Consider the following 14,498-nt stretch of genomic DNA (forward strand, 5'->3'; position numbering starts at 1 on the left):
TGGGACTACAGATCCCATCTTCCATGACCACTTGTCCTGTTAGCTAGGGATGTAGTCCCAAAACCATCTGCAGGGCCGAGTTTGCCTATTCCTGGTTTAAATGTATTCAGGCAGCTTTACTCAGGGACACTGTATACTTGGGGCTTTTAATAATTCCTTGATATATCCTGTTTTATCAGTGATTTGTTGTTTGATAGTTTACAAACTTTTAAAAAATATTTTGTAGGTATCAAAAAATACGTTGTTGGCTTAATTATCAAGACTTCATCCGATCCATCATGTGTTGAAGTAAGTGAGATTTCTCTAGGGGACTGGAAAGTGGGCTTCTTTCTGATGAAGTGAAACCAGGCCCTAACTCTTTTTTCTTTGCTTCCTCTAGAAAGAGAAAGTATACATAGGGAAGTTAAACATGATTCTTGTTCAGGTAAGTTTCGTCTCTGACCTAAAAATACTAGTTATGAAGGTTTTATCAGAAGAAAACTAATCTTATACCACATGGGGTTCTCATGCTTTGCAGATACTAAAACAAGAATGGCCAAAACATTGGCCAACATTCATCAGTGACATAGTTGGGGCCAGCAGGACAAGTGAGAGCCTTTGTCAGAACAACATGGTCATCTTAAAACTGCTTAGTGAAGAGGTGTTTGACTTTTCCAGTGGACAAATAACTCAAGTAAAAGCCAAACACTTAAAGGACAGGCAAGTAGTGTGTCTCCCCCCCCCCCCCCATATACTGTACCTAAGTGTGCTGTTGCTCATCTGTTTTATCCACCAGCTTTCCTTGCAGATATTTGGAGGCAATATATTGCAACTGCCTCTTTCCCTAAACTCTAAACAGAGCTTATATGTCTCTAAGTTTGTGATGTAGAAATAAAACAATTTTGCAACTTGTGCTCTTAAAAGATAGACTTCAGAAGCAATACAGTAAGCCCAACTTACATGGGGGTTACGTTCCGGGGATCGTGCCTAAAGCCAAAATTGTATATAGTCCAAAAACACATTGGGTTCAATGGTGGGTGGGATTGCCAAAGTCTGTTTTCCCCTGGATATTTAACTATTTGCCAAGCGTGCAAGCTGAATATGCACAAGTTAAATGCACGTAAGTTCCAGGCTTACTGCACATATCTGCAGGTTCTTGCCTTTGCTTGAATTGGTACTTTGTAATCTGCTGGTGTTTGCTTGGGCTATCCTGTAAAACCTCTAAAGTAGTAACAAAAGTCTTTGCAGTAGTATGACGTATTAAACATGGTAGAGGCATTTTATATTGCAACTTTTAATGTTGCATTTTAGTCTAATTTTTTTTATTTGTTGGAAACCACCCAGAGTGGCTGGGGCAACCCATTCAGATTGGCAGAGTACAAATAATAAAATTGTTGTTGTTGTTGTTTGTTGCTGATTTTTTTTTCTCTATTTCTTCTAGTATGTGCAATGAGTTCTCACAGATATTTCAGCTGTGTCAATTTGTGATGGTAAGCTTTATTGCAATATAATCTTTGTAAAATTGTCACATTATTATAAAGACAGATTTGCTTATATGTAGTTTTGTTAACAGGAAAACTCTCAAAATGCTCCCCTTGTTCATGCGACTTTGGAAACTTTGCTTCGATTCCTCAACTGGATTCCACTGGGCTATATTTTTGAGACCAAGCTGATCAGCACGCTAATATACAAAGTGAGTATTTCCTCTAAACTAAATAACCACGTGGTGGCACAGAGCCTAAATAACCACGTGGTGGCTACAGAGCCTAGGACTTGCCAATCAGAAGGTCGGCGGTTTGAATCCCCGCAACGGGGTGAGCTCCCGTTGTTCGGTCCCAGCTCCTGCCCACCTAGCAGTTCGAAAGCACGTCAAAGTGCAAGTAGGTAAATAGGTACCGCTCCGGCGGGAAGGTAAACAGCGTTTCCGTGCACTGCTCTGGTTCGCCAGAAGCAGCTTAGTCATGCTGGCCACATGACCCGGAAGCTGTCTGCGGACAAACCCCGGCTCCTTCGGCCTATAGAGTGAAATGAGCATGCAACTCCAGAGTCGTCCACGACTGGACCCTAATGGTCAAGGGTACCTTTACCTTTTACCTAAATAACCACTAAATGGTGTGCTCATTGTAGCTAATAAGTGAGTACCTAACTTCTGTGCATATTTTTTCTTTTACAGTTTTTAAATGTCCCTATGTTCCGAAATGTCTCCTTGAAGTGCCTCACAGAGATTGCTGGTGTCAGTGTAAGTCAGTATGAGGAACAGTTTGTCACACTCTTTACCTTGACGATGATGCAGCTGAAACAGGTAATTTTTCCTCCTCCTTCTCCCAAACTTATATTAGAGTGGGTGGCAGTTCTTACTCTGAAGCAGTTGGTTCCTCTCAAATCCTTCAACTGGATACCAAGATTTCCAGTGCAGGCAACAACTTGTTCATTGGAAGTAAATCTTGTGGAATCCCAGTATTTTTTCCCCCGTATGCAACATTCGAGGAGTTAATGAATCTTCTCGGTGGATCGTATGCCAAGTTGCTCAGAAACGTCCACATGGGGTGAAATCCCATTGATCTCAGTGGAGCTATTTATAGCAGCAATCCAAAGTGAAGCGGGCCAAAGTGTATGTAGTTGATGACACCATTGGCATTTACATGACTGCCAGATTATAATTTCGAGTTCTATTGTTCTTAGATGCTTCCTTTGAACACCAATATTCGACTTGCGTACTCCAATGGAAAAGACGATGAGCAGAATTTCATCCAGAATCTCAGTTTGTTTCTCTGTACCTTTCTGAAAGAGCATGGTCAACTTATAGAAAAACGTTTAAATCTAAGGGAGACATTAATGGAAGTAAGTTTTCCCAGTTTGCTTGCTTCTTATTTGTGTGTGTTGTTGTTTTGGTGTCCTCTGTATCTCACCGTCTTTACTGAAAAGTAAGTTGGGTCAAGAACTGAGTAAAGCATGAGGGCAGACTTAACTTGGATTAGTAGACAGGGTAAATTTGTGTCTCAAATGTAAGCTCCTTTGTCAGCTGCACAGTTGGCCTGGTCCCAGTATTTGTGTTCGGGCTGTGCAGTTCTCAAAGGGAGTTCTCCAGCATTTCTAGTCTGGTAATTGTTTACCTTGTGAAATAGTAAGAGCTCTTCTCCTGCTGTCAGTACTTAGTGCTGACACAATGCCAGTTGCCCTTTTGTATTCATTCTAAGGATGTGAACTTGTGTTTTTTTGGGGCTGAGAACTTCGTCAAAAGCATTTTTGAGATGCTCCACCAAAAACCGATCAGATCTTAAAGTTGCCAGTTTTTATATATGCTTAGCCCTTTCATATGTCAATTAAGTAATCACCATAAATTTGCTTTAGGCCCTTCATTACATGCTGCTGGTATCTGAAGTTGAAGAAACTGAAATCTTTAAGATTTGTCTGGAGTACTGGAATCACCTGGCTGCTGAACTATATAGAGAGAGCCCATTTTCAACATCTGCTTCGCCATTACTTTCGGGGACCCAGCATTTTGATGTTCCTCCCCGGAGACAGCTTTATCTTCCTGTTCTGTCTAAGGTAATAGGAATCTTCCAACTTGCTTATAATCTGTCATAGTTGGGCTTAATCATTCTTCTGAGTGTCTGGTGGCTTGATTTATTCAGAAGCAGTTCCAAAATCATTTCATAGGAGTTTACTGCTTCAGCTCGTAAAGTTTGGGCTTATTTCTCTGAATAATAATAATAATAATTTATTATTTATACCCCGCTCATCCAGCTGGGTTTCCCCTAGTATTGTGAAAAATATTAGGTGGGTTTTCATGGTTCATGGCACTTAAAATAAAAACAATATCAGTCCTTTATAAAGTCACAAGGTAGGAAGCCTGCTTGCTGCAGTCAGATGACATCAATTGGAATGTGTGCCTGCCTCATGGTGAGTGCACCTGTTGCTTGTTAAAAAAATAAGTGTAAAGATATTTAGCAATATTCTTGTACGAAAAAACTTATTTGTGTGTGTTTCTCTGTCCTCCCCCCCCCCCCCAATACAGGTGCGGTTGTTGATGGTTAGCCGCATGGCAAAACCAGAGGAGGTGCTTGTTGTAGAAAATGACCAGGGGGAAGTTGTCCGAGAATTCATGAAAGACACAGATTCTATCAATTTGTACAAAAACATGAGAGAAACACTAGGTAAGTTAAATAATAGTTGCCTGCAACTCCATGATCATCCCAGGGCCATAAATGTGTCTTGTGGCTCTTTGTAAACAATTTAATGCAGATTTGTTAATTTCAGGTACTGCCTGAAGTCCTTATTAGATAAAGTCTTTATGATATTAGTTCTGTCTTGGTGGTCATCCTGTGCTTGGAAAATTAGGTCACAAATGCCTACAGAAACCTAGGAGACCAACTAGGGCCTATATTGCTTTTACAAAAATCTAGTTAATGCATGCTTAATATGCCTTACTTGGCAGAGAGCCCCATAACCTTAGGGGAACTGCAGGGCACCCTTTAGTTACCCTTACTACGTATAATAACATGGCTGTACAGTGGTACCTCGGGTTACAGACTCAGTTAACCCAGAAATAGTACCTCGGGTTAAGAACTTTGCTTCAGGATGAGAACAGAAATTGCGCTGCGGCGACACAGCGGCAGCAGAAGGCCTCATTAGCTAAAGTGGTACCTCAGGTTAAGAATGGACCCCCGAAACAAATTAAGTTCTTAACCAGAGGTACCACTGTATAGTGAAATATAATTATGTGAACACTTACTTTAAACTTATACCCACTTACAGTATTGAATAATGTATAGTATTGTGATGTTTGGATGAACTGTGTGTGATTAATTAAATATACAAGCAGTACAGCACTTTTATCTTTAAATATTAACTATATTTCTTAAGCGTAGATGTTACTCTGAAACCCTGAAAATATGTAATGCTCATTTTCATATATGACCAATTTTTCTTTTTCTAGTTTACCTTACCCATTTGGATTACGCAGATACTGAGCGAATAATGACAGAGAAACTTCACAATCAAGTAAACGGTACCGAATGGTCATGGAAAAATCTAAACACTCTATGTTGGGCCATAGGCTCAATCAGTGGGGCAATGCATGAAGAAGATGAGAAGAGGTTTCTTGTAACAGTAATAAAGGTATTTTTTAAGTTTCTACATTGCTCTTCATCTGAGGATCACAGGGCAGTTTACAATATGAAAACACAAAAATATGTAATATAGGAACAAACAAAAACACGACCCAGCCACCCCATCCCCACACAGTTTAAAAGGTCATCAATTAATTAGCCAAAGGCCTGGGAGAAAGAGAATGTTTTTGCCTGGCAACTATATGTAACAAATGTGCCATGTGAGCCTCACCGGGGAAAGTACTGTATTTCTTGCACCATAACACTCACTTTTTTCCTCCTAGAAAGTAAGGGGAAATGTCTGTGCGTGTTATGGAGCGAATGCCTATGGATGACAGGGGGATCTGCTGCAGTCGTGAGCAGAGGATCCATGGTTACAGCCTGCACCAAAAAAATCACGCACCCACTGTTGCCTGGGGCCACAATGGTGCAAAAACATTGTTACAAAGCATGGATCCACATGGATCCTCAGGATTTTTGCATTGGGCCACCCCAAACTCACCGTCAGATCACATGTCTGTGGCTGCAGCATGATCCACAAAAATCATACATCCACTGTTTCGTTTAGAATATTTTTTTTTCTTGTTTTCCTCCTCTCAAAACTATGTGTGTGTTATGGTCAGGTGCGTGTTATAGAGCGAAAAATACGGTATTTCACAAATGGGTAGCTACTGCAAAAAAGACCCGTTCTCATATTACCACCCTCTGGACCTCTTGCGGAGGAGGCACACAGAGAAGGGCTTGAAATGATTATCTCGGTGTCCGGGTTGGTTCATATGTAGAGAGGTGGTCCTTGAGGTACTGTGGTCCTGAGCCATTTCGGGCTTTATAGGTCAAAACCGGCGGTTTGAATTGGGACTGGAAACTGATTGGCAGCCTGTGCATTTGGGCCAGGATAGGTGTAATGTGCTCAAATATGGCCGCTGAATTCTGCAACAGTTGGAAGTCTTCAGAGTCAGCATCATGTATAGCATATAGCTGGATAGAGAAATGTTAGTAGCTCTTGGGGGGAAGCAAACCAGATTTTCCAGAAAGAGGTGCAACATAGTCTGTTTTAAAAAGCAGTATCTGAACAAAAGTTCTAGGGAATGCTAATCTTACCAGTGGGCAGAGTTAACTCCAGGGAAGGCGGGATTTCATAAAGGTAACACGCAGCTTCTGTTGCTGATGCAGCCTCAATTATTGTCTTGGAGTCAACACACTTAAATGTAGACATGCTAGTGGCAGTTCAAATAAAATAACAGAAGTTATTTTAAGACTTGCACAACACCTTTTGATGGAAGATCCTCAAGGCAACTTGCAATAGATTGTAATAATGCAAAAGAACCCCATCAAAACACACACACATCCCAGTAGCCCTTAGTGGGGGCCAGAGTGTGCTTCCCTTCTATTTGAGAAAAGGAGAAGCCTCTACGGTAATGCAGGCATTTGTTGAAAAGAAAAATGAGGACTTTGTAGAGGTTCTGTAAAATATTCTGGATGCTGCAAACTGTGAATGGAAAAAATGCTTTCAAATTTAACTTCTAACAGTGCAACTCCATAATTCATTCTTTCTTTCTTTCTTTCTTTCTTTCTTTCTTTCTTTCTTTCTTTCTTTTTGTAGGACCTTCTGGGACTTTGCGAGCAAAAGCGAGGGAAGGATAATAAAGCTATTATTGCATCCAATATAATGTATATAGTAGGGCAATATCCAAGGTTTCTGAGAGCCCACTGGAAATTTCTGAAGACTGTTGTTAACAAGCTGTTTGAATTTATGCATGGTAATTTATCTGGAATTCTCACTTTGTTTTCACAGTAACAAATAATTTCTTGCAATCTAAATTTTGAAATAGTTAACTGCTTTTGATCCTAGACTACCTTAACATTATAGGACTTTGAGAAGCAGGAATGTGTTCATTTGACTCAAGACTCTGAGTAGCATCTCTGTTCCAATTTCATTTCCTTAAGCCCCAGTAGAAGACACCAAAATATTACTTAAATTTAGGAAAGAGAAATAGGCCAACTTTTGCAAGATTTCTGTGGAAAGATGAAACCTGAGAAACAGCAGCACGTTGTATACAGTAATTTTTTTGTATCCACAACTTTTCTCTTGCTCTGCTATAGAAACCCACGATGGTGTCCAAGACATGGCTTGCGATACTTTTATAAAAATAGCGCAGAAATGCCGCAGACACTTTGTTCAAGTTCAGGTGGGAGAGGTCATGCCATTCATTGATGAGATCCTGAACAACATTAATACAATCATTTGTGACCTTCAACCACAACAGGTATGTCACTCAACTTTATAAAAACAGGAATATGGAACCTTGGGCCTGAGGGTGGACACATCTGTTGCTCTGTCAATTTTGCCTCTGCCCACTGATAATGTAGCCCCTATAAGGAAGTTCAGCCTTTGAGCTGATAGTTTTTCTACCCCTGACCTAAAATGAAAGATGTATGGAGAAAGCTTGGAATGAATTCTGTGTCGGTGTTTTGGATATGAAGAAGCTCCTGCACCCACACAAGAGCACTTTTGGACTTAAAACAGTGGTTTTGGAGCTTTGGGACACATGTCCACGGTACAAAGCAGTGGCAAGCTGCAACTGGCTGATTTGCTGTTAGGTTCTCCTCTGGCCAAAATAGTCCTGTAGCATTCACATCTAGCTAGCTATATAAATGCCAAATTTTCTGCATAGTAATGTAGATGGTCTTTGTTCCATAGTGGGAAATCTGACTCCTTGGTGCACTGTTAGCCTAAGTTCATGTGTGCTCTAAATTTATTTGTCAATCTTTTAAGTTGTGTTTTTAGGTTGTCCTAAAAATGCCCTACTTATTTTTGAGCAATAATTCACATGCTTTAGAAGAATATGCAGTTTCACTGTTGAACAGATAATTTAAATAAATGCACCTGTTTTAAATACCAGTCTAAAATGCATGTATAGGCTTACCATATTTTAGCATATTCAGCTATATGTTTTGGTACATTTGATACCTCAACTAGGTGCATACTTTCTACGAAGCAGTTGGATACATGATTGGAGCACAGACTGACCAGACAGTACAAGAGCATTTGATAGAGAAATACATGTTACTCCCTAATCAAGTATGGGACAGCATAATTCAACAGGCCACAAAAGTAAGTATATTTTCTATTGGGTTTCCTTTATTTTGAACCTACCGGAGACACTTGCATATGTAAGTGTGTCATGTGAGCCACAACAAAATGGCTGCCGTGAAGGCTTGACCAGCCACAAAATGGCTGCCATGGCAGTGGTCACCCAAATCAGTGATGCTTCAAAAAATTTACTCCCAATTTTCAAAGGTTTTATTGCCCCGAGTTGTGTAAAGTTACACGAACTACTTCATTCCATGTATGGGTCTAAAACACATTAATTTTACTTTCTTTTTATTATTATTATTATTAAAAAGTTTTTATTATAATCCAACATCTAAAAAATACATATACATTATTGATATTAGAACAAAGCACAAAGAAAAAAAATAAAAAAAGAAAGATAATAAAATAATTCAAGAATCGATATACAATATTTCCGTTCCTTGACTTCCCACCACCACCACGAGAGCTCTATCTCAACGTTATTTGCAGCAGTGTCTTTTACTAATCGTCATGTTCTACCTCACAGCTTTTAAATTATACCCACTGTGAGTTTGGTGTTTCCTAATGTCATCTCCATGTATGAAAAAAATTTGTTCCAGTCATTAATAAATTTAGTATTTTTCTGATACCTAATCTTCTGCGTCATTATTGCTAAGTCAATATATTCAATTAGTTTGGTTCGCCAGTCCGTAATTGTTGGGATGCTGGGGTTTTTCCATTTCTGCGCTAGCAGCACCCTGGCGGCTACGGTTGCGTACAGGAATAAGGTTTGGTCATCCTTATTGATCTCACTACCCGTCATTCCTAAAAGGAATGCTTCGGGTTTTTTTGTAAAGGTATACTTTAACATCTTTTTTAATTCATCATAGACGGAGCCCCAAAACTTCTTTACTACATCACAGGACCACCACATATGGAAGAAGTCTCCCTCTTTCTTTTGGCACTTCCAACAGGTCTTGTCTCCGGTTTTATATATTTTAGCTAATTTTGTTGGAGTGATGTACCAACGGTACATCATCTTTTCCATGTTCTCTCGGAGGCTGACACATGCTGAGAATTTCATATCCTTGGTCCATAGTTTTTTCCATTTTTCATATTCTAGGGGATATCCTATGTCTATGGCCCACTTGATCATAACTTCTTTGACTTCCTCATCCATAGTATCCCAGTCTAATAGTTGGTTATACATTTTAGTTAGGTGCTTAGACTTCCCTTCTATTATTTCTAACTGGAATTTGGATTTGTTTTTGCTCATCCCAGCTTTTTTGTGTTCATTCCATAAAGAGTTAATTTGGTGGAATTGTATCCACCCCGTTAATTTATCTTTTAACTCTTCGTAGGGCCTAATTTCCCAACCTTTCTCAGATCTTTTCAAAAGTTCAGCATAGGTCCATCTTCTACCTTCCATATTCACTTTTTTACTTACTAGAATATCTATGGGTGACAGCCATAAAGGGGTATCTTTTTCTACCAAGTTCTTACATCTGTTCCACACTTCCAGTAGCGCCCCTCTTATAATGTGATTAGAAAAACCTTTGTGCACTCTCCCCTTATCCTGCCACAGGTAAGCATGCCATCCATACCTAGCATTAAAACCCTCCAAATCCAGTAAGTCGGTATTGTCCAATACAATCCATTCCTTCACCCAACATAAACACGAGGCCTCATAATATAGTTGTAGGTTCGGGAGCGCAAATCCACCTCTATCTCTTTTATCAGTGAGCAACTTATACTTGATTCTGGCCCTTTTACCCTGCCAAATAAATCTAGAGAGGGTCCTCTGCCAGTTCTTAAACATTGTTGTACCCCTGATTACCGGGATGTTTTGGAATAGAAATATCATTTTGGGGAGGATATTCATCTTGATGGCGGCCATTCTACCCTCCCAAGAGAGGTGCAATCTGCTCCAACTGTCCAAATCTCTTTTACATTCTCTCCATGTTTTGTTGTAATTGTCCTCCACCAAATTTATATTTTTCGTTGAGAGCCAAATACCCAGATACTTAACCTTTTTTGATGTCTTTATCCCAGATTCTAATTCAATTTTATTTTTTGATTCTTCATCTAAGTTCTTTACCAACATTTTTGTTTTTATTTTATTCAATTTGAACCCAGATAGTCCCCCAAATTCCTCCATTGCATCAATAGTTGCATTTATCCTCTCTAGAGGTTCTTCTATTGATATTACTAGATCGTCGGCGTAAGCCTTAACTTTATATTCTTTTTTACCTATCTTGATCCCTCTTATTTCCGGAGTTCCTCTAATCTTATTCAATATAACCTCCAGGACCATGATAAACAACAGGGGTGATAATGGACACCCCTGCCTTGTACCTTTTGTGATCTTGAATGAGTTTGTTAAATTACCGTTGATGCTAAGTTTCGCTTTTTGGTTTGAGTAGATTGCTCTAATACCCTCTAAGAATGGCCCTCTTATTCCCACCCTCTCCATACATTTAATGAGGAATTCCCAGGATACATTATCGAAAGCCTTTTCGGCATCTATAAAGATTAGGGCGGCAGGGATATCAATCCTAAGGTCCAAATATTCAATTATGTTAACTACATGCCTCACATTCTCCTTTATCTGCCTACCCGGCAGAAATTCTGCCTACCCGGCAGAAATTTACTTTCAGTTTTACTGTTCGGCATCATGTAACTTGCGGTTTCTGCTTCGCCATAGCAAAACTGTAGCAACCTTCATAGAGCATAGTGGACAAAAGGAGTATATATATTTTTTTCCAGTTCACAGAAGGCTGATGAAGCATGTCATTACTAGCTTTATGCACATCGTTTAGAACCATCCTTTGGTGGGCAGTGCTGAAATGAGATTGACCTGCCTTCCAAGACTCTGTGGTGGAATTCTATGGAGATGTGGTGTGAAATACGAAAACATTTGCTATGTGTGTGAGAGAGGCTAATTTCGCTAAAGGCAGCCTTCTTAAGTACTGCCCCGCCCCAAACTTACAAGCTGCTACCACCCTCCTAGTAAGCAAAATGCAGGCTAGTAAAGAAAATCTTGAGCAGGTTACAAATGCAGCTGATAGAAGAACCACCCTGGGATCTACTGGTATAGGGTGGTATCCAAATGTAATTAATGAATTAATAGAAAAAGCATGGCTTCATCAGCCTGTCATTTCTGCGCTGGGAATGGAGGAAGGAATTCTCTCTCTCCCCCTCCCTCCCTCTTCCCCCCCCCCCGCCCCAAACCAGCAGACTATTTTTATGCTGGCCAGGGAGGAGGAAGAGAATTAATATATTACTATTACTGTTATTACATTTCGTTTTAACGTAGTGTTCCAGGTGACATGCAACACAGATAAAAATGATAGAATAAAATACCGAATCAAGTAGCAGGAAATATGTATACATGGTTTACTTCTGTTCCACAGAACGTTGATATCCTAAAGGACTCTGAAACTGTTAAGCAATTGGGGAGCATTCTGAAAACAAATGTGCGGGCGTGTAAAGCTGTTGGGCATCCCTTTGTGATTCAGCTGGGCAGAATCTACTTGGATATGCTGAATGTGTACAAGTGCCTCAGTGAAAACATTTCTGCAGCTATTCAGGCAAACGGTGAGTATTACTGGCTTTAACATAAGTATTTGGAGCATGCAGAGGCTTCGCGGGCTACCCCAGAAGCCAGAACTTCTAGCTTCTGCCTTAGCGGTGCGAAGCCTCCGCAGGGCAGCAGGCAGCCTTCATCCCGCTGCCCTGCGGAGGCTTTGCGCGGCTATCCCTGGCTTTTGTGGGAGGTGGGGGAAGGGACAGAGCGTGCAGCTCTGTCCCTTCCCCCACTTCCCAGAAAAGCCCCCAAGAGCCGCACTCCCTTTAAAGAGCACACGGCTCTAGCGGGAGGTGAGGGGAAAGGCACTGATCCCGCTTGCTCTCCTGGCTTCAGGGATAGCCCCGCAAAGCCTCCCGAGCGAAGAGGGAGGAGCGCTCCCTCCTTGCTCAGGAGGCTTTGCGTTGCTTTCTTATTTCTTGTTTTCCTCCCCTAAAAACGAGGTGCGTCTTATGGTCCGGTGTGTCTGATAGAGCGAAAAATACAATAGCTTGGGTAAAAGACACAGATGAAGTGATGGAATGGTTTATGTTGTTTGAAAAGCAAAGGGTGGTTAGAACAAGATTAAATTTAATGAATGGATGGGATAGGGGAACCCTTGCATGGTGTGGTCACAGAACTTACTACAACACATCAAATTGCCTATATAAGACTCAACATGGCTTCACACGAGGAAGCATTGCAATACAAAAGCAAGTGTTAAAGGCAGGACTTTTTTTGAAAGTGATGCTCCTTTTTCAGCTTGCTGGCTTTGATTGTTAAGATGGGGTCATACAAACTTCCACGAAGGGTTGGTGCATATGCAAGACAAACTTTTAACTTGCTACAAGTCTTTCTTTCTTTCTTTCTTTCTTTCTTTCTTTCTTTCTTTCTTTCTTGTTTCTGTGTTTGAAAATAGATTAACCATGGTTAAAGTCAGTGTTGAGGAAAGCCTTCACAGGATGGAGTGGGGAGGGAGGTGGAATTTGTACCAAGGATGGTATATGCTGTCCGGTAGCCCCTATAATAAAAGGGTCAGAACTTTTACCCTGAGGTAGAATTGTAGAGTTGGAAGGAACCCTGAGGGTCATCTAGTCCAACCCCCACCCCACCCCCACCCCGGCAATGCAAGAATCTCAACTAAATAATACACAGTCCAGCCTCTGCTTAAGTTAAGACGTCAATTTAAAGTTCAAATTGATTTTTACAAGGTTTTGACAGCTGCTTTCTTTGCCCTGGATTTTATCTGCCATATTTCTGTTGTGTTTTTGTTTGTTTGTTTGTTTGTTTTTGTTTGTTTGTTTGTTTTAAATGGGTAGCTACCTTGGACATTCTGTGGAAAGGGAGGGTAAAAATATTTTTGAATTGTTTTACAAAGTATGTATTCCTGGGTTGTAACTGACCTCAAACTCTTCCAGGAGAAATGGTTACGAAGCAACCTCTGATCAGAAGTATGAGAACAGTAAAAAGGGAAACTTTAAAACTAATTTCTGGCTGGGTGAGCAGATCCAATGATCCTCAGATGGTAAGTGGACTTCTCAAGTGTCAGCAACCTCAATGAATGGCAAATGCACACTCAAACGTATAGTAGACCTTGTGTTACAGTACAACTGTTTCTCTCTCTTTAGGTAGCTGAAAACTTTGTTCCGCCTTTGCTGGATGCAGTTCTTATTGATTACCAGAGGAATGTTCCAGCTGCCAGAGAGCCTGAAGTGCTTAGTACAATGGCTATCATAGTAAACAAGCTGGGAGGACACATTACTGCTGAAATACCTCAGATATTTGATGCTGTCTTTGAATGCACGTTAAATATGATCAATAAGGTAATTCACAAAGTCCTGCAACAAACAGGAATGCTTCGAGTTTTTTCACTGCTGTGAACCACATTCAGTTCTCTCTGTTTGAAATTGTAGTGTTCCTTGTAAATGTATGTGTGAAGCATTTATAGGCTGCTGCTCATGAAGAGGCTTGCCATGTAGTGGCTGTTAGAGCTATTCTTCTTGGAGGTGGAAATAAAATCTAAGAAGGAACCTTATAAAAAAATTACTGGTTGCCTTTCCGTAAAAAGTAAAGGCAAAATACTTAAGCCTGACATATATGTAGGGATACCTATCTCTGAAAATCTTGCCTGAATAAGCATACCAGAACTTCAAACAGAGCAAGAAATGTTCTGAAAGTTCTCCATTCATTTCATCGCTTATTCAGTTCTCGCTGTATTCAGTCATTCACTGGAAGCAACTTTAAGGAAACAATTGTTTTAACCATTGTTAAAAAGTGTAGATTAAACTAGGCTAGAGCATAGTTTAAAGTTTTGGTCTGCCTCAGGTCCACACTAGTCCTGAAAACTTGTAAATCAAACCATGATTTGAATTGTTTTGAAACTTCTTTCAAAAGGTTTGTGCTCTTGAACAACTGTGGCGGCTGTTGTGCAGCTGCTGCCCTAGATTATTTTACTTTGGGGTGCTTTTTTAAGTAATGTGAAGTTCTAAAAATTTGTTTTGGTCAGACTATATTGTGTAACTTGCATTATTTTTTTCTGTTTTCTCCTTCCTCTGCCATTAGGACTTTGAAGAATATCCTGAACACAGAACAAACTTTTTCTTGCTACTACAAGCAGTAAACTCCCATTGCTTCCCAGCATTCCTGGCCATCCCACCTGCACAGTTCAAACTAGTACTGGATTCTATCATTTGGGCTTTCAAGCACACAATGAGAAACGTTGCAGATACAGGTGACTTATCCTAATTTTCTGAACACTTATGCTTGA

At 40.2% G+C, this 14,498-nt stretch overlaps 1 protein-coding gene across 4 annotated transcripts in view; it reads left to right on the forward strand.

Moving 5' to 3' along the window:
* Window positions 1-14,498, forward strand: part of XPO1 (exportin 1) — a 39,102-nt gene that overhangs the window by 21,837 nt on the left and 2,767 nt on the right. For all 4 annotated transcript variants that reach the window (XM_082217373.1, XM_082217374.1, XM_082217375.1 and 1 more), the window contains 17 exons: window positions 227-288; window positions 380-424; window positions 518-699; window positions 1,421-1,469; window positions 1,553-1,672; window positions 2,153-2,281; window positions 2,662-2,820; window positions 3,331-3,528; window positions 3,998-4,136; window positions 4,919-5,100; window positions 6,694-6,850; window positions 7,194-7,357; window positions 8,071-8,205; window positions 11,580-11,763; window positions 13,150-13,256; window positions 13,360-13,554; window positions 14,294-14,462. In XM_082217373.1, coding sequence (XP_082073499.1) covers window positions 227-288; window positions 380-424; window positions 518-699; window positions 1,421-1,469; window positions 1,553-1,672; window positions 2,153-2,281; window positions 2,662-2,820; window positions 3,331-3,528; window positions 3,998-4,136; window positions 4,919-5,100; window positions 6,694-6,850; window positions 7,194-7,357; window positions 8,071-8,205; window positions 11,580-11,763; window positions 13,150-13,256; window positions 13,360-13,554; window positions 14,294-14,462 — 2,376 coding nt within the window. The remainder of the gene's footprint in view (window positions 1-226; window positions 289-379; window positions 425-517; window positions 700-1,420; window positions 1,470-1,552; window positions 1,673-2,152; window positions 2,282-2,661; window positions 2,821-3,330; window positions 3,529-3,997; window positions 4,137-4,918; window positions 5,101-6,693; window positions 6,851-7,193; window positions 7,358-8,070; window positions 8,206-11,579; window positions 11,764-13,149; window positions 13,257-13,359; window positions 13,555-14,293; window positions 14,463-14,498) is intronic.

This window comes from Podarcis vaucheri (genome assembly GCF_965113315.1).
Source record: "Podarcis vaucheri genome assembly, chromosome: 3".
Lineage (NCBI taxonomy): Eukaryota > Metazoa > Chordata > Lepidosauria > Squamata > Lacertidae > Podarcis > Podarcis vaucheri.